General features: G+C 45.2%; 1 protein-coding gene across 6 annotated transcripts in view; it reads right to left on the bottom strand.

Moving 5' to 3' along the window:
* Window positions 1–21,609, bottom strand: part of EFCAB6 (EF-hand calcium binding domain 6) — a 234,115-nt gene that overhangs the window by 37,776 nt on the left and 174,730 nt on the right. For all 6 annotated transcript variants that reach the window (XM_072843616.1, XM_072843612.1, XM_072843615.1 and 3 more), the window contains 4 exons: window positions 18,306–18,500; window positions 14,107–14,262; window positions 7,757–7,952; window positions 4,368–4,559 (listed from right to left, as the gene is read on the bottom strand). In XM_072843616.1, the coding sequence (XP_072699717.1) occupies window positions 4,368–4,559; window positions 7,757–7,952; window positions 14,107–14,262; window positions 18,306–18,500 (739 nt within the window). The remainder of the gene's footprint in view (window positions 1–4,367; window positions 4,560–7,756; window positions 7,953–14,106; window positions 14,263–18,305; window positions 18,501–21,609) is intronic.

Genomic DNA, 21,609 nt, shown 5'->3' with positions numbered 1-21,609 from the left:
TCAGAAGTAAATATACCAAAATGTTGACAGTGGCTGTCCCTGGGGGCGACTTTAATTCTGTCCTTCAAAATTACTGGAATATTCCAAGCCATGTAAAATGGACATAAGTGACATCTACAAATTATCAGCTTAAACCACATGAAATTGTCAGTACTCAATCACTCATAGCTCTAAATATGGGGATTTCATATGCTTCAACCCAACAGAAAAAAATATTTTAAAAAATACGGGGCTTGGGGGATCCCTGGGTGGCGCAGCAGTTTGGCGCCCGCCTTTGGCCCAGGGCACGGTCCTGGAGTCCCGGGATCGAGTCCCACATCGGGCTCCCGGTGCATGGAGCCTGCTTCTCCCTCTGTCTGTGTCTCTGCCTCTCTCTCTCTCTCTCTGTGCGACTATCATGAATAAAATAAATAAATAAATAAATAAATAAATAAATAAATAAATAAAGTTAAAAAAAAATACGGGGCTGTTTTCAAGATCAATAAAAGTATTCCTATCTTTTGACTTTAGTTATTTTACTTCTTTGGATTCTTTTCTTTAGGAAAGAATCCAAAATGTGGCTATAGATTTACACGTTAGGTGTTCATGGCAGGGTAACTTACAATGGCAAAAGCTGGAAAAAAGTCTTAATGCTTAAAAATCAGGAAGTCAATGGAATGCTACACAGACATTTTAACCCATGTTTGGAAGACCTTCCAGTGACACAGTGCAATTTAACATGAAGGAGAAAAAGCAGGATCCATGGATATGCAGCCAGTGTTGCCTCCATTGTGTGGAAGAATACATTTGCACACCCGTGTCCACGGCAGCAAGATTCTTAACAGCTAGGACGTGGAAGCAACACCAGCATCCCCTGACAGATGAACAGATAAGCAAAACATGGTGTGTCCCTACCATGGACTATTATTCAGACTTAAGAAGGAAGGAAATTCAGACATACGCTACAACATACATGAACCTTGAAGGCATGAGGCTAAATGAAGTCAATCAGTCACAGAAAGACAAACATCGTGTGATTTTACTTACTCAAGTAGTCAAAACCAGAGAGACAGAAAGTAGAACAGTAGTCACCACAGGCTGGGGCACAGGGCTGGGGTGGAGGGGTTTTGGGAGTTAATTAGTGTCTAACAGGTACTGTTTAAGTTTTGCAAGATGGAAAGAATTCTGGAGGACGATGTTGATGGTTGCACTGCAGTGGGAATGGATTCTAATACCACTGAACTGTTCACTTAAAAATGATTAAGATGGTAAATTTTATCTTAAGAGTATTTTGCCACAATAAACGAATTGGGGGGAAATGCATTAAAAACAGAGAGAAAAAGATGTCCAAGGCAGTGTGGCACATAGAAAGGTGGTCAGCTCTGGAGCTGAAGCTGCCTGGTGTCCATGCTGGGGGAGGAGGCTCGGTGGGAGCCTGTCTTTGGAGCCTGTCCGTGTCTCCGTGCCCTCCCCCATCGGGAGAACAGTTGGGGTGGGGGGACTGGCCCCCCACCAGCGTGGCTGTCTTGCCGGCACAGCATCATCATGGGGTTTAGAGCCCTGTTTGCTTTTTCACACATTCCTGTATTTTCTGAAATTTTCACAATGAATATGTCTTTCTTTTAAAGTCAGGAGAAATGGTAGGAAATATCAGAAAGGGAGACAGAACATAAAGACTCCTAACTCTGGGAAACGAACTAGGGGTGGTGGAAGGGGAGGACGGCAGGGGGTGGAGGTGAATGGGTGATGGGCACTGAGGGGGGCACTTGACGGGATGAGCACTGGGTGTTATTCTGTATGTTGACAAATTGAACACCAATAAAAAATAAATTTATTATTAAAAAAATAAAAAAATAAAGTCAGGAGAAAAAGTATAATCATTAAAAATAGTGAGGGTCACCACAAACAGAGAGAAAAGACGAGTCACAGGCCAAGAGGAGGTATTTGCAACTCACATCCCAACAAAGGACTGGAAACCCTTTCACAGCCATGAAACCTGAATGGCTCATAACACAAGAAAGCGTCCAGCCTTCCTAATATTCAGATGGGTAGGAATTAAAACATTTGATGGTATCACGGATTACTGGGGACCTGGAGTGTTAGGAGCTCTCATGAGAGGCTGGCACGAGTGTGCACTGAACGGTACAGCCCTGGGACCCTGAACACACACCTGCTCCCCCAATCCCATGCAGGATAACTCCTGAGTGTCACAAGGGGACAGACACAGAAGGCTGGCTGGTGCTTTGGTTTTAATGGAGAAGACGGCAAACAACCCACACGGTCATAAGCAGGAGGATGAAACTGAATGGGGCGTGTTCACCTAATAGAATATACTCATTTGATGGACTAATTCTATAGCAGAGTACTAGGGAATGAACGAAAGCCAGTGGAATAACATGGTTAAATCTGGAACACATGATAGTAAACAAGAAAAAAGTGCAGAAAACAATACTCGATACTGTACCTTTGATATAAACTTTTAAAACATGCAATGTGATAGTATCTATTGTTTAGAAATGTCCATCTAAATAGCAGAGATGAAAAAAGTCACAACGGCACAGCACTGAGAGGCCTGGAGTTGGGAACAGACTTCTTGCTCACAGAGAAGCTCTATTGCTTGCCATCGGGGTGACTATGCACAGATCACAGGGTCCCCACCTATAAAAAGGGATATTAATACCACACACCGGGTGGTGCATCAAAGAACTGAATGGGTTGGTGGCTCAGCTGGTTGGGGATCTGCCTTCAGCTCAGATCATGGTCCCGAGGCCCTGGGATTGAGCCCTGTGTCAGGCTTCCAGCTCGCTGGGGAGTCTGCTTCTCCCTCTCCCTCTGCTGCTCCCCCTGCTTGTGTGCTCTGACTCACTCTCCTGCTCTCAAATAAATAAATAAATAAACAAAATCTTAAAAACAAAACAAAAACGGACTGAACAGGTTAATATATGTAAAGGACCAGGAAGAGAGGCCCTTGGAAGGCACTATATAGTGTTTGCTGTTGTTATTAGTATAATGAACCTCAAACCTTAAAAATGTTCACACCATTTGCTCTAGTCATCTAGTTTTCAAGAATTTGTCCTTGATCAGTGATCAAGGATTTATGAACTTGGGTATTCATCGTACATAAAAGCATGCAATTAGAAATGATATTAAGTGTCCAGCTGCAGGGGGACACGTCAATATTCTGTAGGACAGGCCTGCTGGGATTTGACTGTTGCATTAGTTTTGGATTGTTCATGTTTATTTTCATCCCCCCATCCATGTAGGCAGGGTCCGTGGCACTTGTGTGTTCACTTTTAGTACAGAACGGTGATCAAAGAAATCTGTGTTGCCTAAAACTAGATTGTGACTGTTGCTAATGATGTTGGTCTATTTACATTTAGAGATCAAGAAATAGCCTCAGAATGAACAATTTGTACAGCCAGCCAGAAATGCAGTCTGGGGGAGGAGCAAGAGCCCTGCAGTCAGCCACACATCCTCTTCCAGGAAGCCCTCTCTGACTTTCCCAGCTATCTTTCCTGCTGCTGAGCCTGCCTCTGTGAAAGCTCACTCCCTTGGGATTCTTGGGTGGCTCAGCGGTTTAGTGCCTGTCTTCAGCCCAGGGCATGATCCTGGAGTCCCAGGATCGAGTCCCGCATCTGGCTCCTTGCATGGAGCCTGCTTCCCCCTCTGCCTGTGTCTCTGCCTCTCTCTCCTCTCTCTCTCTCTCTGTGTGACTCATGAAATGAATAAATAAAATCTTAAAAAAGAAAAAAAAGCTCACTCCCTGCATGTTTCCCTCCACCCCAGGTGGCTCATACATGTCCCAGAGCCCAGCACATAGTGGGTCCTCAAAAAAATGTCTCCCAAGTGAGTCCCATTTCCCTCATTTCCAGCTCAGAGTCTAACATATTGTAGGACTCACTTCCTTGGACATCAGATCATCTTCAGGGATCTAAGCTTCCTGAGAATTCTGAAACAACCAGACAAAAGCAAACTCCCAAACTTCTAATAAAATAAAAATAAGGGACGCCTGTGTGGCTCAGCGGTTGAGTGTCTGCTTTGGGCTCAGGGCGTGATCCTCGAGTCCAGGGATCAAATCCCATATCGGGCTCCCTGTGAGGGCCTGCTTCTCCCTCCACCTGTGTCTCTGCCTCTCTCTGTGTCTCTCATGAATAAAATCTTTAAAATAAAAATAAAGATAAAAATAAATAAAAGTTTTCAATAAAATATACATATTTACCTTCTAACACTCTATGTAGAATTCATACTGAATTTTCATTTGGAATTAGCTAATTACTTGAGGTGATTGCCAATTTACTTGGTATGATTTTAATCAATTATCCATTTTGCAAAAAATACCTTTAGCCCCTTTTCAAAGAGAGATGCTTGTGTGTTGCCGACATCCTTACCTCTTCAGAGAAAGAACTGAAGTTCTGGAGAAAATATTTCCAATTTATATGGGGGGTTAGATGAATTTTCAGTTTTCTCAAAAAATAATGATACTGGTTGTCTGTTAGTTTGTAACAGAAATCCTTAAGAACTTGTCCAAAATCTGAAGCCTTTACAAACCCAGTGTCCTCTTTATCCAATGCAGAAAATGCCTAAAAAAAGAGAAAAGGCAGATGCTACTGTCAAGTGAATATTTCAAAAATATTTTTCTTAAGTTGTGCTTTTCTGAATGCAAATGAAATCAAGCGTATTCAAGTCCCCTGTAAATTCTACCTTCCTAATGAGATGCACCATGATTCAAAGACCGGGACAGGTGAGGCACGGCCCGGTGTGAGAGCTGAATTGCAGGGAGAAGTCACTTCACTGGCTCCTCACTGGATTCAGAGGCAGAACAGCGAGGAGGAGCCCTGGTCCCCTTTCTGCAGTGGAAGCTGCCCGAGCTCCAAGGAGGGCTGTCTGACAGAGGATGGGAGAGCTCTGGGGGTGAAACATGTGCCCAAAGTCCCCCCACCATGATATCCCAGCTCCTTGGAGCATACATCACTTGTACAGGGAGGCTCAGGTGCAAGCCCACCACGTCGGGGTGTGGGGCAGGGTTTCCAGGTGGAGCCCGATGTCGGAGGCAGTGAGGAGGAGGAGTCAACGGACTACCTCATCCCCACCTTGGGCCAGTGCCCATGTGGCCTCGCCTCACAGGAAGACCCCGGCGGCCACGTGCTAGTGCCGGAGGCACTGGGGCAGCCAGTGCCAACCCAGCAGTACAGTAGTCAGACTGAAAAAGTGCAAAAACGTGCTATAAAAAGAAAGCACATTTTTTTCCATCTGTCGAAACAAAATCATTCATTTTTATTGCACTAGGAAATCTGTATCAAGTGGTAGGTTAAGATCTTTTTTTTTTTTTTTTTTAAGTAAGAATTTAATGTGCTTGCAGACCCAAACCCAATTCCCTTGTGGTTAATTCTCATTCAGGGCTAATTAGGCACATCCCATCAGCCCATGGGGGTGGTGATATATGTGTAACCAAATTAACCTTAAAATACTGTCTAGCTTCAAAGTTTTTATTTAGCCTGTGGTAAGAGGACAAAGCTGTGGATAGTAGAAAAAAACCTCTGACTGATGTTCGGAAGTGGACTTTGGACCCTGGCTCTGTTACCTACCATATGACCTTAACCACTCTGAGCTTAGCTGCACTGGTATAAAGAAGAGGGACTTCATAACTCCGATTGTTCTGTTTTACTATAGCCCCAAAACACACCTAACCATGTACGTGGCACACAGTGGACCTCAATAAATGATCATAAACATGAGCACAGTCAACTGAGCATTTGTGTTACAAGTACATTAGAAGGCGGCGTGCTGGAAAGGGAGCACCAAGTGGCGCTCCACGGACCTGAGGCAACCGGCTCCCTCTGGCCACAGGACCTGCACTTCCCCGGGTCTGCGCAGCTTCCCTGTGTCTCTGTCCAGCCCACCAAGCCAAAGGACAGGGGAGAGGATCAAAATGAAGAGGCTTAGAAATCTGTAAAGTCTACAGAAACGTAAGATATTGTTATGTCATTTTAGAAACAAGATGCATCTGAGACGTGTCCAGTGATCTGTAGAGATAGATGCATAAGTGTGCCAGGTGTCCTCTCTGATGGCTATCCTCGCACATTCCTTCCGTTCCTCACTGCCTCAGATGTCCTCTCTCCCTCCAATCCATCTGCCACTCACTTGGCCAGAGACTCTCACTCTCTTGCTTAAAACATCATTGCCTAAACAGTGGTTCTCAGAAGTGAGAACCATGGTTCCCTTCAAAGGTTCCACGGACCTCAGTCTGAGAAACATCCTGATAGATGTTTAGTGGTGCTCCTTTAAGTCAGAAGGGGGCAAAACCATCCTGCAAATGGATTTATTTAGCCGATAGAGTGCTTTTGAAAAATCTGGAATATGTGCTGACATTTAGAAATCAAGAAGTTTCACAGCTTCTCATGAAAAATGACAAGCTTTAGCAAACTGGGGCCCATTTTCGGCTCAGCAACAGTCGGCTGGGGCTGAGGAGAAGCTGCCCTTATGACAGGGCTGTGTCTCCAGCCTGCTATGGTCGCCACTTGGCCCCCTTCATTTATATTGCCCCTGGTCCCGGTGCACATCTGAGTCTGCAGTGCTCACCGGGTGACTGCTAGGCCCAGGGCCATCCCAAGTACGAGCTCTGGTCTGAAAGGCACAGAGGTGGTTTTCCAGATGACCCGTATGATTTCTAGATGACCCACAACATGTTCAGACTAATTTTTATCTTTTGATAATCATTAAAATAAAGACATAAAAATCTTAAATCCTCATAGAGAACTTCTAGATGTGAAAAATGTCTGCTCTCCAGCATAAAGGTCAAATTCACTAACATTCCAGAACTTTCACAGGCTAGCTAGGTGGCACTTGCCTTTCCCCTGCTCTCTGATCCCTTATGCTTGAGCTCCAAAGAACACTTGGCCTCCGTATGCTGAGGGGATTATTCACACGGAGGAGGGGGGGATTTAGTGAACATGGTCCTAGGTTTTTGAGAGGGGCTGTAAGTCCACCTATTGCAAACATAAGGACAGACCTGCTCTAACTATGCCCTGCATCGCACAGGATGCTTTGGATTCACCACCTCTTTCAACTATAAGACCTGCCCTCTGCAGACAGCATTTTCACTTCTTCCTACTGTTGCAGGGGAAACTGAGGGGTGGCTTAGTCTGGGGGAGCATGGCCACCAGGAACATGGCCAAAGCACTATTTTCTGAGGACTCCAGTGTGAGCCACAGAATCATCCCCACATACACAAGACTGTCATATAGACCTTAGTTATAAAATGTCACTGTACTCAGTGTGTGTGTGTGTGTGTGTGTGCGCACGCGAGCGCATGCGCATGTTTTCTTGTTCCTCCCCTGGCTCCTGGTGGCCTTCACAATGAGTCTTTGGGCAATAGTTGGGCCCTGGCCAACATCTCTGAGGCCACCTCATGCTATGGGCCCAGTGCTCTTGGATGTTCTGGGCCTGCACACCTGAGGACTCTGTGATTCACCTCTGCCCTCCTGACCAGGAACCCCTTACCCTCATCCAGACATAGCACTGGCTATATCCTGGGCACCTCTACCTCAGACAGCACGTGCTAGGTGCAATCGTGGTAGCTTCCGGTAAGGCAAAAATGGACACACATTTGCTCAAACACACAAGCTGACCTTGCCTGACCCATGTGAGTTCTGATGCCCCACGAGAGGGAAGAGAGGTCCAGGGGTCTAGGAGGAGGGGAGGGCTGAGAGCCACTTTTCATGAATAGACATGAGCACCAGAACTTCAGTTTCTAGAATAAAAACACTTTCAGTCATACCGTTGACAAAGCCATGTCGGAGGAGGCAACAACTTCCTGGATGTTCTTTACAACCTCCTCTGGGTTCAGTGTTGAGAAACTGATTGGCACACTCTCTTCTTTTTTCTTTGGCTGAGGTCTTGTTGGCTTGCTGCTCTCCACTGCTTTCAGGAAGTCAAGGTAATTGATGGAGTTATCATGCCATTTGATTTCCCAACTTGTCCCAAGAGAAAGACAAGAATATATTAATTACAAAAAAGCCCCTATCACTTACTGGTTCAGCAAAGAGCGGCTGAGCACAGAACCACTCTCTGCCTGTGGGTACACGCATGCCAGTTAGTGACAACAGCAGACGGGCACCCAAAGGTACCAAAATATAATGGAGTGAGGTGAGGGACATGAGGAGTAAGGGCTGCCAGAGCCGCAGACTGTGCTGCCCTGAGGCTCTAGGACTTGAAGGCTGGACAACAGGGTTCATGGCTTTGGGGGGCAGAAGATGGGAAACGGAGGCCCGGCTAAGGCACCTGATCCGCTGACTGGGGCAAATGAAGGTGCCTCAGCAGATGTGATGCTTGCAGAAAGGTGGTATGGGGAGATACACCTGGCAGTGGTGTCAGGGACGGTCTGGAGGCAGGGCTGGGGGGTGTGGGGGTGCAGGGCTGTGATCATCGAGACCTTAGCTTGTGAGCACTGGGCTGAGAAATGGCAGTGGGATGTGGAAGGAAGGGCAATGTGTCAAAGACTGTGAAAAGGCAAAAAGGAAAGGAGTAAAATGGATGTCAGATTCTTTTCCAAGATCGGCAGAAACTAAGTTATCAGACTGAAAGCGCTTAACAGATAGTTTTTACAAAACCTATATAGCTTATTATTTTCTCAAATAGGAATTCTGAGTGCATGTCTCAATGAGGACACACCATGTAGAAACAGAGGCTTCTTGCTGCCCTCAACTCTAATACAGAAGAAAAGATCTTTAAATTCTAGAAGAATATATTGTGAGAGAGGATCTCAAAGTTTCGTAAAAACACAGAGTATTTTTAAAGATGTAAGATAATTCAAAATAAAGTTTAACTGCATTCAAAGTTCACATTTTTGTCACTTAAATTCTCTGGGGATTACTGGCACTGTAACACTCAAACTTTCTAACAGCAGGGTGGAGTGCACGTCAGAGAACAGCGTGGAATGCTGGTAAGCCAGAGTGAGAAGTTTCTAGAGACTCAGAGATCTGCTTCTAAAGAATATGAGCCAAGAGCTGTGCTTCCAACCCACAGCTGCAGAGCGGCCTTCCACGAGCCCTGCGTCGCTGGCTCACATGACGGAGACATGGAGGAAAAGGCTAATCAACTCTATTTCATCAGCAGGATAAATTGCCAACTTGGTATTAAAATTTAGTAATAAAATCAAATGCATATGCTAATCGCAGTATTATTTAGAAAAGTCTATTTTGGATCTGGAAACGAATAATCTACATATAATTACAAATAACAGAGATGTTTATCATCAAGAGGTCTTTGAGAAGAAACAAGCAACCGAGCATTGGATCCTTATTAAGGTTTCAATTTGTAAAAAAGTTGATCACCCCCATTGAAAGGTGGACTACAGAAATCCCACAGTCTTTTTGTTGTTACTTAGAAAAGTATCAAGCCTAAGTATGTTTTAACAAGACTCTCTTACAATCATTTAGTTAATTATTTATCCGGTGCTGTTTTTCTATGATTTATTCATTGAATGCATATGAATTCTCGTTCAGCTGGAAATACATTTAGTGAGAGGAGATCCTGTTCAAGGAAGAGCAGAACATATAGGCATATGAGGATGAAATGGTCCTTCTTTTCATTACAGACACACACACACACACACACACACACACACACACACACACACACTGGCACTGAACTTCTTTTGGGTCAAACACAATGGAGCAGCAGCTTCATTATCTTAAGGAAAAATGATTTTCTCCCTAGGATTCTATGCTCAGACCAGCTAGCAATCTGTGTGAAGGAGATTAAACAACACTTTCAGACATAGAACTCAAAGAATTTGTTTCCTGCCCGCCCTTTTTTAGAAAGTTACTTAAGGAAGTACTCCAGCAAAGTGAGACTGTAAATTAGAAATAAAGAGGTATGTAGTATAGGAACAGGGGATCCAACCCTGTTGGGGAGCAGGAGGGACAGACCTGGGACAGGACAATGTTGGGGCAGGAGGTGGGTGGGCTGTAGGATGAAGGGCACCTGGGGGGAACCTATCAGATGGAATGCTGGGGAAAGCTGAAGGTTGACAATGTTGAATTTTGGGGAACCTGAACCCCATGTTCCTAGAAAACAGCTCCTTATATTCCTGGAAACAGCTTACACAAAGACCCACCTTTCCTCATACGTCTTAGAAAAAATGCACGGATACCCAGGTTTGCCGAGAACACGGTGGATGTGGAGGATCAGGGATGGTGAGGGATGGTGCCGCAGGGAAGAAAGGTAATTACCTGGGCACTGAACAATATGAGTCATAATTGTGAAATGCTGATTAATCGTTTTTCAGTTTCAGAATCAACTTATGAACCAAGCACAGAAGACCTGGTTATGGCTCCAGGACAAAATATTACATTTAACTTTTTTCCCCAGAGTAAAACTGTACCTGACAAAAGAGGGGACATGGAAGCAGCAGAGAGAAACAGCAGTAGAAAGAGGAGGGGGTGCTGTCATTCTGCCCTTACAATAAGAAAAAAGCTGAACAACATGGAAACCAATAGCTTTTTTGTCCCATCAGAGAACTGACATCAAAGGGCAAAACATCACCCCTAAATCTGGAGGGATCCAGGTCAATATAGAGAATTACAGCCAAAGTTCACTTTCCAGGATCCAAAGCCTTTGGAGCAAGAAGCTGGAACACTCCAAGGGTCGCATGAAAAAACCAGTGGAGGCTGTGTATGGATTGCGTGCAGGTGAAGAACTTGTGGGGGCCTGTCTATATCTAGAAGTAGGAGTGAAAATGGGGTGAAAAAGAGGAGGACTGGATGCTCCACATTACTCAGCATCAGGCAAGGACACGCAAATCCAAACCACTATGAGGTATCACTCTACACCTGTCAGAGTGGTTAAAATTAACAACACAGGAAACAACAGGTGTTGGCGAGGATGCGGAGAAAAAGGCACCCTCATGCACTGTGGGTGGGAGTGCCAACTGGTGCAGCCACTGTGGAGAACAGCACGGGGGTTCCTCAAAGAGTTAAAAATAGAACTACCCTCTGATCCAGGAATCACACTACTGGGTATTTACCCAGAGAATACAAAAACAGTAATTCAAAGGGATACATGCACCCCAGTGTTTATAGCAGCATTATCTACAACAGCCAAACTATGGAAGTAGCCCAAGTGGCCACTGACTGGTGAATGGATAAAGAAGATGTGATATGTGTGTGTGTGTGTGTGTGTGTGTGTGTGTGTATAAATAAATATTATTCAACCGTAAAAAAGAATGAAATTTTGCCATTTGCAGCAACATGGATGGAGCTAGAAAGTATTATGCTAAATGAAATATGTCAATCAGAGAAAGACAAATATATGATTTCACTCATAAGTAGAATTTAAGAAACAAAACAAATAAGCAAAGGAAAAACGAGAGAGAGGGAGACGAATCAAGAAACAATTAACTATATAAAACACACTGCTGGTTCCCAGAGGGGAGATGGGTGGGGGAGATGATGTGTGAAACAGGTGATGTAGATTAAAGAGTATGCTTATCATGATGAAACAAATAAATGAAAGAAAAAATAATTATGTCACAAAAAAAGAAAAGAAAAATAGGACTGGCTAAGGGTCTGTGTGGGAAGCGCTGGACCCCATGCCCCTCCTGGAAACCGAGTGTGTGGGTAGTGGTCCCCTCCCCCAGCACACACAGTGGGAACTTTGGAATTCGCACCCTCCAGAGTCAGTGTTTCTGACCTGAAAAGTGTGCATCCTAGTGCAAGATAGGGAAGGTTCTTAACGAAAAGGGGATTAAGTGGAAGTTTATATCCTGACTTTACTACCTAGTTTCCTATGGCTCTGTAACAATATACCACAGAGTAGTGAGTAGCTTAAAAACATCACACACTTCTCTTGCAGTTCTGCACACCAGGAGTCAGAAAGCAGTTTTGCTGGGCCTAGGTCAAGGTGTTGGCAGGACCGTGTTCCCATCAGAGACTATGGGAGAATCTGTTCTTGCCTCTTCCAGCTTTTGGTGGCTGCTGGCGATCCCTGGCTTGTGGCCACACCACACCAATTTCTCCCTCTGTGGTCAGTTCTGGGTGAAACCTCTCCCTGACTCCCTTTCATAAGGACTCTAGTGATCTGAGGCCCACCCAGATAATCCATGATCATCTCCCTATCTCAAGACCTTTAACTTAATCACATCTGCAAGGACTCCTTTTTCTGTATCACATAACATTCACAGGTTCCAGGAATTAGGACCTGGATAGATTTGGAGGGTATTATTCAGCTTGGCATTCCAACTGTTGAAACTTCCAGGCAGCTCCCAGAGTGCTGGCAGCAGGGCAGCAGGGCAGCAGGGCAGGTCTTCTCTGATTGGGCTGCCAGATTTAGAAAAACAAACCAGCAAATACTTAACAGGGCACCCAGTTGAATTAGAATTTCGGGGATCCCTGGGTGGCTCAGTGGTTTGGCGCCTGCCTTTGGTCCAGGGCGCGATCCTGGAGTCCCGGGATCGAGTCCCGCATCGGGCTCCCGGCATGGAGCCTGCTTCTCCCTCCTCCTGTCTCTCTCTCTCTCTCTCTCTCTCTCTCATAAATAAATAAATAAACAAATCTTAAAAAAAGAATTTCAGATAAACAAAATAATTTTAATATAAATTTATCCCAAATACTGCATGGCATATACCTAAACTGAAAATATTGTTTATCTGAAATTCTAATTTAACTGGGCATCCCTATATGTTATGTAGCAACCCTAGTCTCTGGGAAATCTGATCAGCCCAAACGAAAAATTTTGAAGATCCTGATACTGGGGGTCCTCCAAGGAAACCACCTGCCAGATTGCTCTACTACAGTAGTTCAAACCAGAAGTTCAAAGTGAGTAAACTCCACCTATCTGCCCAGAACTTCTAATCTGCTTCTTAGACTCTTCACTCTTACAGTAAGCATATTTTTGAGGAGAGTGTCTAACATGGAAGATAGTAGAAAAAAAGCAACACTGAGGAGAGACCCCTCAGGCGAAGAAAACTTTTTAAGAAATCTGTTGTTAATACGTTCAGAGAAATGAGATCATGGTCCATGACATAAGAGCATGATGCTCTAAAAGAGGAACATCTGAGAGCAAAGACAAGCTCTGCTCATTAGAAATATGATAAGTACGATAGCAGAAACAAAACTCCCAAAAGAAGGGTTGAGAGCTAAAATTGAGGAAATCTTCCAGAAGGGGAAGCAGAAAGAAAAAGATAGAAGATGGGAAAGGTTTTAAAATAGGAAGAAACATCTTACGTGGTCGAATGTTCAGTAAAAATAGGAGTTTCACAAAGAACAGGAGAGGAAGTCGTTATTGAATTAATCCAGAAACTTTCTCAGAATTAAAGAGCATGAAAAAGGCCACCCAGGAGGATGAAGCTGACAGATGAGCTGATGCGTCTGAAAAAAGATTTTACAACTGGGGGCGAGGAGGGGGTTTAATCAGTGATAGTAAGCACACAGAAAACTATGCAAACAGACAAAAAACACTACTAATTCCAGGCAACACAAAATGCTACGTAGGAAAGGAAAAGTGGCCTACGAAGCAGGTCACAATGTTACAAACCCTGAATACCAATCTACCCGAAACTGTGATGCGGCAACACGGGGATCTGCAGAGAAACGTTCGTGGGTCCCCACGGAGAGGTGGAGGCTGAGTGGGGTGAGGTGGTAGGTGCTACGTGATGGGTGAAGGAAAGTTAAACCCACATCTTCCTGGTACGGAATCAACAGACACTGCCTGATCATAGAAGCTTGTCACTTAGAAACGAGTTAAGTACCAAATGGTATCAGTGAAAGCGTCAGCTTTGTTGACTATGGGGACAGGGAGATGCGGAGTGGCAGGGTGAAGGGGCTGCTGTCTTTACCAAGCCTTCTAGAACCATCTGACTCCCACAAAGTGGCATGAATGCCATGGGGAAAACAAAAACTAATGTTAAGAGAAGAGGAGGATGCTGCTGAGAGCCATAGGGAAGAGTGACATGCATCCTCCTTGTGCTGTGGGTTGACTCAATGGAGCCTGGCCACAGGGATGCCCGGAGGTCACTTCAGTGGCGAAAGGCTGTGTGAATGGACAGAGAAGAAGAAGCAAAAGCAATGTGCCAGGTAGTTTTCCAGTCCCGACCATGTGAGAAGCACAGGTAAACCAGTGGAGGAAAACCTGTTCAGAAGATTGGTCAGCTCCTCCTCCTTGAGAGAGCAGCCGAGCTCCTGCAGCACTTTCTGCATCTTGCACATGGATAGGTAGCCATTTTTGGATTTGTCTAGTTTGGTGAGTGCTTTGCTGATATCTTGATAATGGTCCTTAAGCTTATCCCTGAAAGAGAAGACATTTTAGACACACTAAAACCAGGAAAACAAATCATTTCTTTAAAGCAAGAGTTCCATGATTGCTCTAATGATGATTTGCTGGTTCGTCGAAGAACTAATTTTGCAGACGTTCTGCAGCCTTGGTGTAACATTTGCATTAAAAGGTATTCTGGAAAAAAATAATAAGTCTGTATCACTGTTGTTTTATTATTATTATCATTAGCAAAACTGTGTTAAATTACAATCCTTTTTCTTTCTTACTAGAATTGGCACTTTAAAAATAGAACAAGGAATTAAGACCTACAGTGGTATTATAATCACATGAAATATACCTTGATTCTCTCAGTGAAAACCCGCAGAGCACCTCTTATGTGCCAGCTACTGCTCTGGGTGCTGGGATGCATCTAGGGATTCAAACGGGCATCCTTAGAGGAGCTTAACATCCCTGTGGGGTGAGGCTGGCATGAGACAGAAGCGGTCAGTGCAGTGGGTCAGTAGAGACTGTGGAGGGGGATTGAACACTCGCAGTGGGAGAGGGCTGTGAGTTCCATGGGCAGGTGCAGGTAGGTCTCACTGGAAAGGTGGCCCTTGAACAGAGGTGAGTAATCACCAGGGACAGCCAGCGCCAAGGCTCTAAGCCAGAGGTGCAGGAGCTCAGGGAGTGAGGAAGGCAGACAGGCTCTCAGTGTTAGCTGGGGAGAAGGGGTACCCTAGGACTCCTGGCTTTTTATCAGGTACTGTGTTGTTAAGAAACACAGCCACCATCTGTGCATCAACTGGCAAACCAGGAGCTGTGCTGTCTTCACGTACATTCTCCCACTGATGCTTCTCAACAACCCTGCGAGGGAGGTGGGTAACTATCACCTGCTTGACAGATGTGGAACAAGAGTGCCCAGAGCCATGGTGGAGTCAGAGCCCGACCGGGCCCACCCCTCACAGGGACAGAGGCAGTGTCCAACTGCAGCTCCTGCTGGAGGGCAGTTCTTCTTGCAGAACATATTCAAGTTCCTGTAAATTCATTTTTAAGGAAAATTATTCCCTGACCAAATATATATATTATATATATATTATAGGACTAAAGGGACTTTAGTTAAGAGACTAAAAAAGTGGAAATCTTTAAGAATGAACCATCTTGCATCTGACCTTGGTGGACTGATTATAAACTCCATAACCTTGGCTCACCCAGGTCTCTACAAAGTGAGACCTCCTTCCTACTGCCCTGAGCAACGTACTTGCCTGGCAGACTCAGACTAGGGCTCGGCTGTGGGGTTCTTTTTCAGGGATGAAAATGTACTATAAATTCCAAACACAAAATCTCTGCTGGTAATTGTCTACCACCTCAGATATGTATTTGTGGAGAGAACAGTTCCTTGAGCATGCCTAGAAAAAAGAATCCAAAGGACAACAGTCCAGGAGAGTGGAAGTTGCGTGGGAGCACACAGGTCAGGAGGGGGGAGTGGCAATGACTTTGAAGCTATGTGCGGTCATCCGCCCCCTTCCCTCATCGGCCCCCAATTTGGAGCTGGCTGGCTGAGCATTTGAGCAGCTGATGCAAAACAAATGAGTTGCATTAACTGTTCTGCAAATGTATACCAACAGCAGCGACATTTTGGATTCCCTTACAGGTGTATGCTGAATTCAGTCCCATGTCACAAAATGACTACTCGTCATCACAACTATTATATTCCACTTAATCCTTCAAAATGAAAGCAAATGAAGGTATAAAAAAATCAAAACATTCTTTGAGATACATATTTTTAGAAAATTGAGACATTCAGCATTTCTTGGACTGGTTTCTAGGCAGTAATTATTTCCCTTGCAGAGTAAATGTGTGCACAGAGTAAATGAGGGTTTAGAGCATAGATCACACCACACTGCCGAACAGAAATGGTGTGAGCCAACACTCGGGAACGAGCTCCTGCTGCTCCGGGTCCGTGTCTGGTTTGGTCTGGACAATGAGTCAAGGGACCAAAGAGGGCACTGTCATGGCCAGTGGGATGGCCACAGAGCCCTGCCCGACACAGCCTTGCTGGGCTGGGCTCCACCAGATTTGCTCATATACCTCCCAATCTGCATCTCGGAATGGGCCAGGGCTAATGTGGCTAGTACACTACTGCCACTCTGGTTCCAAATCTTCAACTCTGACGTGGGCAAAAAAGAACAAGGCATGGAAAGTAAACGTGAGCTTTAAAAAGGATTTTTCTTCATTTTCACAGTGTATTTAGGGCACTGCCAACAAAATAAATTCTCTTAGATTTAAGAGGCAGATATAAATTTTGGTCACTTTACATGAACCTGACTCTCATCTTTCTCATCAGAGGAGGGAGGAGATCCCGGAAACACTGAATCTTATGAACCACCAGGGAGACACACTGACACCAAACCTCAGAAGCGGGCCATCTGAAGGGCCAAGTTACTTGCCAGTTTTACAATCTGACATCTTTGAGAAAACAGAAGTTGGTCATGCATTTTTATGAAATCAGGCTTGTCTTCTTTGGTAAGAAAACGTGATTGTGGCAAAGAGGACAGGGCGAGTGTGAATTAATTAACTGAGCTTGGCGATCTGAGATGCACGGTCTGGTGGCTCATAGTCGCACAATAAACAGAAACACAGGAAGGGAAAGAATGTGCCGTGAGTGTGCCGAGGATGTGAGATTTCTCTCGGAGCCTCATTACTCACAAGTGGCAGGAGGGAAGACACGAGTGGGTAATGAGGCCAGCCCTGTCTGGTAAAGATAAATTCCATTTTTTCATTAGTTTTATGGCATATTTGATTTATACCAATCTTGCGCATATTTTTACTTTAAATTTCACAGACGTGATTCTCTTCCTTCAGGCTTTGTAACTCAGTAACTTGGACATAATTCAGGGGTACGTTTGAACTGCTTTTCTCTTACAACCCCATTTAGCCATCACATTTCTTCCCTGTGTCCTTGGGAGTTCTTATTTCCTTTGCAGATTCTTTAGCAACTCATTTACTCATTCAGGTGCCATTTGAGGTGGTGGGGACAGAGAGCAGAAGTGACAGACAGGAGACAGACAGACACACAGAGGAGAGCATGGGGCTAAGGCAGCTGTGGAGCGAGGATAGAGTCCCAGGCGTGGCAAGTGCTGACAGGTGACCACCAGGACCTAGGATGGATCAAGAACATCTGTCCCACTGCTTTATGGGTACATCGAATGTAGGAACATTTTCTCCTGTGTTGCACATTTTTTAAAAAGGACATTGGTAACTAGTTTGAACTTTGAAAATGGTGATGTAAGGGCCCACCATCCAAATACAACACATTACCTTTGTCACAGCATCTTTTGGTCCCTGTGGACAGGCACACACACGTTTGACATAGTTCTAATCACACTACCCATACTGGTGAAAATGTCATTTCCAATTAGCCCTTGTCACAAACATTTTTCACAGTCTTCGTGATGCTAAAGGAATAGGCATATACTTTTTCATATTCCTTGGGGCCACACTTTATCAGCCAGTGCACTCACTGGGATTGGCAGGTGTCCCTTGTTGTTGATACACAGTACAAATCGTATCATCCCACCACTTAACTGTTGGCCTCCACCACATTATTTCTTTGGGATATAGTCCCCAAAGTATTGAGTTAAAGAATAGGTCAGTTAGTTCATTTATTCATTCATTCGACAGAGGTTTACAGGGTGCCGATGAGGTGTCAGGTACTGTTTTTGCACTGCGTAAAATCAGGCATGTCCTTTTGGAACTTGCCTTCTTGTTGAGTGAGGGGCAGGGCCCAGATGTGTAGGTTAATAAACACCTAATATGTTCTCAAGGGTGACATACAAAACAGGAATTGTGAGAGACTCTCACTGGATAAGGCGGGGCTGGCTCATAGCTTTTTAGCTCCTTTATAGCCCTGGGACCTAGTGCCCATTTCTAGAATCTGTAGCAGCAAGCGAGTATCATAACTTCACAACAGCTTTGCCAGCACTGGCAGGTACCACTTTGAAACCAGTCTTGCTGCAAGCAAGGGTATGGGTCGAACAGGTGACCAGCTCACGGACCCACAATACTCACGCACTCACCTAACTGGCGCAGTCCTGTCCACGCTCTGCTCTAGCTGTCTGGCCTCCTCTTGCATCTGCTGGGGTTTTGTGAAATGACCCATGAAGTTGAAGTAATCCTCTGCATAGGGCCGATGAATGTCTGCTGAGTAGTTAATCCCCAATTTCTGTAGAAATTCTTGGTAAGTTATGTGCCCTCTTCCCTCGGTGTCATAGCTTTGAAAACAAACAAGACCATCATCAGTAGCCACCATGGGGTGGATCCTCTGGGTTCTGACAGTATCTGCACTGTGAGGGCTTCATCTAGCTCCCTACCACTCTGGTCCCCTCTGCAGACCTACAGTATCAGCTCGGCCGGGGGAGCCAGAAATGTGGGTTTTCTGGGGGGCACCCAGACCTAGTCTGAATCTGCACTGGACAAGAGCCTCAGGCATTCACCAACTCATTGAAGTTGATCTCATCCACAGAATGGTCACACCATTCTGGTGTGAGGTGATCTTGGCCACTCCAGGAGCGAGCAGCCAAATTCATTCTCTTGTCATTCAGCTGGAAAAAATGGTTGTGACCAGAGAAAATTAAAATCAAACCTGCCATTCATTCAACAGTTTTTCTTTCTTCTTCTTCTTCTTCTTTTTTTAATTTTTATTGAGTACCTACATGTAAGGGAACTATGCTAAGGTTTAGAACAAAGTCCTTCAAAAAGCATATTCAATCTTAAAACTTAAATAAATGAATGCCATTTGATTCAAATCCCCCATTTCCTCTTTGAAGAGATGCCAATTATATACAACCAGCGAGCACGACCAGTAAGGAAAACAAGATAAGAATTATGCTATGTACCTTTTATGTCATTTTCTATTATTGAGATGTTTCTGAATTATAATTCATTAAAAAAGGCATAATGGAGGGTTTTTATCTCCCAGCATTATTCAAATAGAATAGAATTACTTCAATAAAAAATTTTAAGGCAAATTGCCAATTTTCTTTAAAGGAAAAAAAAAAGCACTTATTTTTACCAAAAAGATCTTGGTCCTCATCTGACCGATAAAAATGGTATTTGCAGACGTGATTTTTCCCAGGTGAACTCTGAGTTACAAGGACCAAGACTATATTTAAACAATGTTGTGGGCATAATCCCCTAGCCAGCCGGCCGGCCGGCTCTCTGAGCACAAGTATAGCGGCTTTTATGCGGCCGAGCTTTATTCTGCTCGTTAACTGACAAGACGTGGAAAATCTGCAGAATCCACGCTGGCTCGCCTCCGACGCAGAGACCTTTGTGGCTGTTTCAGTTGAGCAGCAGTGAAGAAAATGTATTTATTTACCCGACTTTCTCGTCCTGGAGGGGCGGGTGGTGGGAGGAGGGTGAGGGGCAGGCAGTTTAGGCAAACACCCCATGTACTTGTGCTAAACCTGAAGAGCCGGCGGGGCTCAGCAGTTGAGCATCTGCCTCTGGCTCAGGGTGTGATCCCGGGTCCAGGATAGAGTCCCGCATCGGGGTCCCCATGGGAGCCTGCCTCTCTCTCTGTGTCTCTCATGAATGTATAAAAATCTTTAAAAAACAAACAACCCTCAAGAGCACCCTGGGAGTTGGCATGCCATCCACCCTTCCCCAGGGCCAAGTGGGCTGTTCCCTGAGGTGTCTACAGAGGGTGGGGGGCCCTCCCTCTCCCCTGCTCGTGACTTCTGTGCCCTACACCTCTGCAGCTCCCGGCTTTCTTCTGCCGGGGGTCTGACTTCCAGCCTCCCTATCAGCATCCAGACCGTTGTTATCAGGTACTCTATCCTACAAATAAGGAGATTCCGCTTGGGCGATTGTGAGGCAGCACAGGGTGGAGGACTCCAAGTCAAAGCCACACTCACAGGCCCTGAGACTCTGGCAAGGCCTTCGGGCCACTCTGGGGCTCTGGTCCCTCATCTGTGAGCCACTGAAGGCCTTCCTAGACCTAACATCTCAGGTCAGTGCCCTGATTGATGCTCTTACTATATTTGTGAAACGGTCTGGGGCCTTCCCAGGTGTCTGTTGTTACTGTAACTTTAGTACTTGCAACGCCCGCCCCCCCCCCCCCCCCCCCGGAGTGAATTTGGTTTCTAAAACAAAACAAGGTGACACACCCACAAAAGAAGGCCTGTGGGGTCTCTGGCTGCCAAGGCATGTCCTGTGGTTCCAGGGTTGTGATGCTCCAGGTGGAACAAGGGGCTCTAGCAAACAGCTCTTCCTGATGCTGGTGATAAGATTCGAGCTGCAGAAAGGGTGGTTTATTTTCCATCAATGTCCCTAAGAAGGGGAAGGAGTGCCACCCCTGAGCTCCTCCAGTGATCCCAGGGCCATGCTTCTCCCCCTGAACTGCCTCAGGCCTGACTACCCTGGGCCAAGCAGAGCGATGTAGTAACTCTGCAGCAACTCTGGTCAAGACACCCCTTGAATAAAGCTCACCAAGGCTCCCTATTCCTACAGGGGGGCTCCTGAAAGAATGGTAGGCAGAATGACCCCCCCATCCCCCTTCCTAAGTCAAAAGTGCTCCATTTCAACCTTCCTCTGGATTTCTCTGGGCCATGGTGAGGATCGATGGGTAAATGCACACAGGGGCTTGGACCAGGGCCTGGCACCCAGTGAGTGCTGGTGTTTGTGGCTGCTATTCACCACCCAAAGGCTCAACCACATTTTAGAACATGCCTTCGCTCCCTGCTGCACAGCAAGTTTCTTGAGGAGCAACCATGAGCAACCAGGCTGTGTTAAAACAAACTCCCAGGGCCCAGCAACAGGCCTCACAAAGCTTTGTTATCAATACTTGTCTGCTGAGCTAATGCATGCGAAGGACGTGTGTTCCTAAGGACGCGCTGCCATCCTGGCATGTTACGCACAAGAGATTACTGACAACAAACTCTAAATCATGACACTTGAACTGAATGAAAAGACACTTCTTAATTACTTCATTAATAAAGATCATAAACATTCTATTCTCATCGCAAAGGAACAGAGGACCAGATTGCACAATTGCAACTAAAATATTGTTATGAATGTGAATAATAAGAGAGTTAATTCAGCTTACATAACCTCACCCTTCATTATATAATCCTTTGTGTAACATTTTAAAAAATCAACTTGCCTATAAAGGTTGAATTTTAAAATGGCTCGGCAACAGATGTGCCAGGAAAAATGTGCACATAAACAGAGGACCCATAAAAGTTTGCATTTGCATGTGGCAATGGCCACTAATTTATGATATAATCAGATTACTCTGCCCATTTATTGTACATCCAGCAATTCAGTTATGCACAGGATTTGTGGACTGCTTTGCTTCCCTTGAAGTCTCAGTCCTTTATG

Source organism: Canis lupus, chromosome 11 (assembly GCF_048164855.1).
Source record: "Canis lupus baileyi chromosome 11, mCanLup2.hap1, whole genome shotgun sequence".
In the NCBI taxonomy this organism is placed as follows: Eukaryota; Metazoa; Chordata; class Mammalia; order Carnivora; family Canidae; genus Canis; species Canis lupus.
This window is presented reverse-complemented; position numbering and strand designations above follow the sequence as displayed.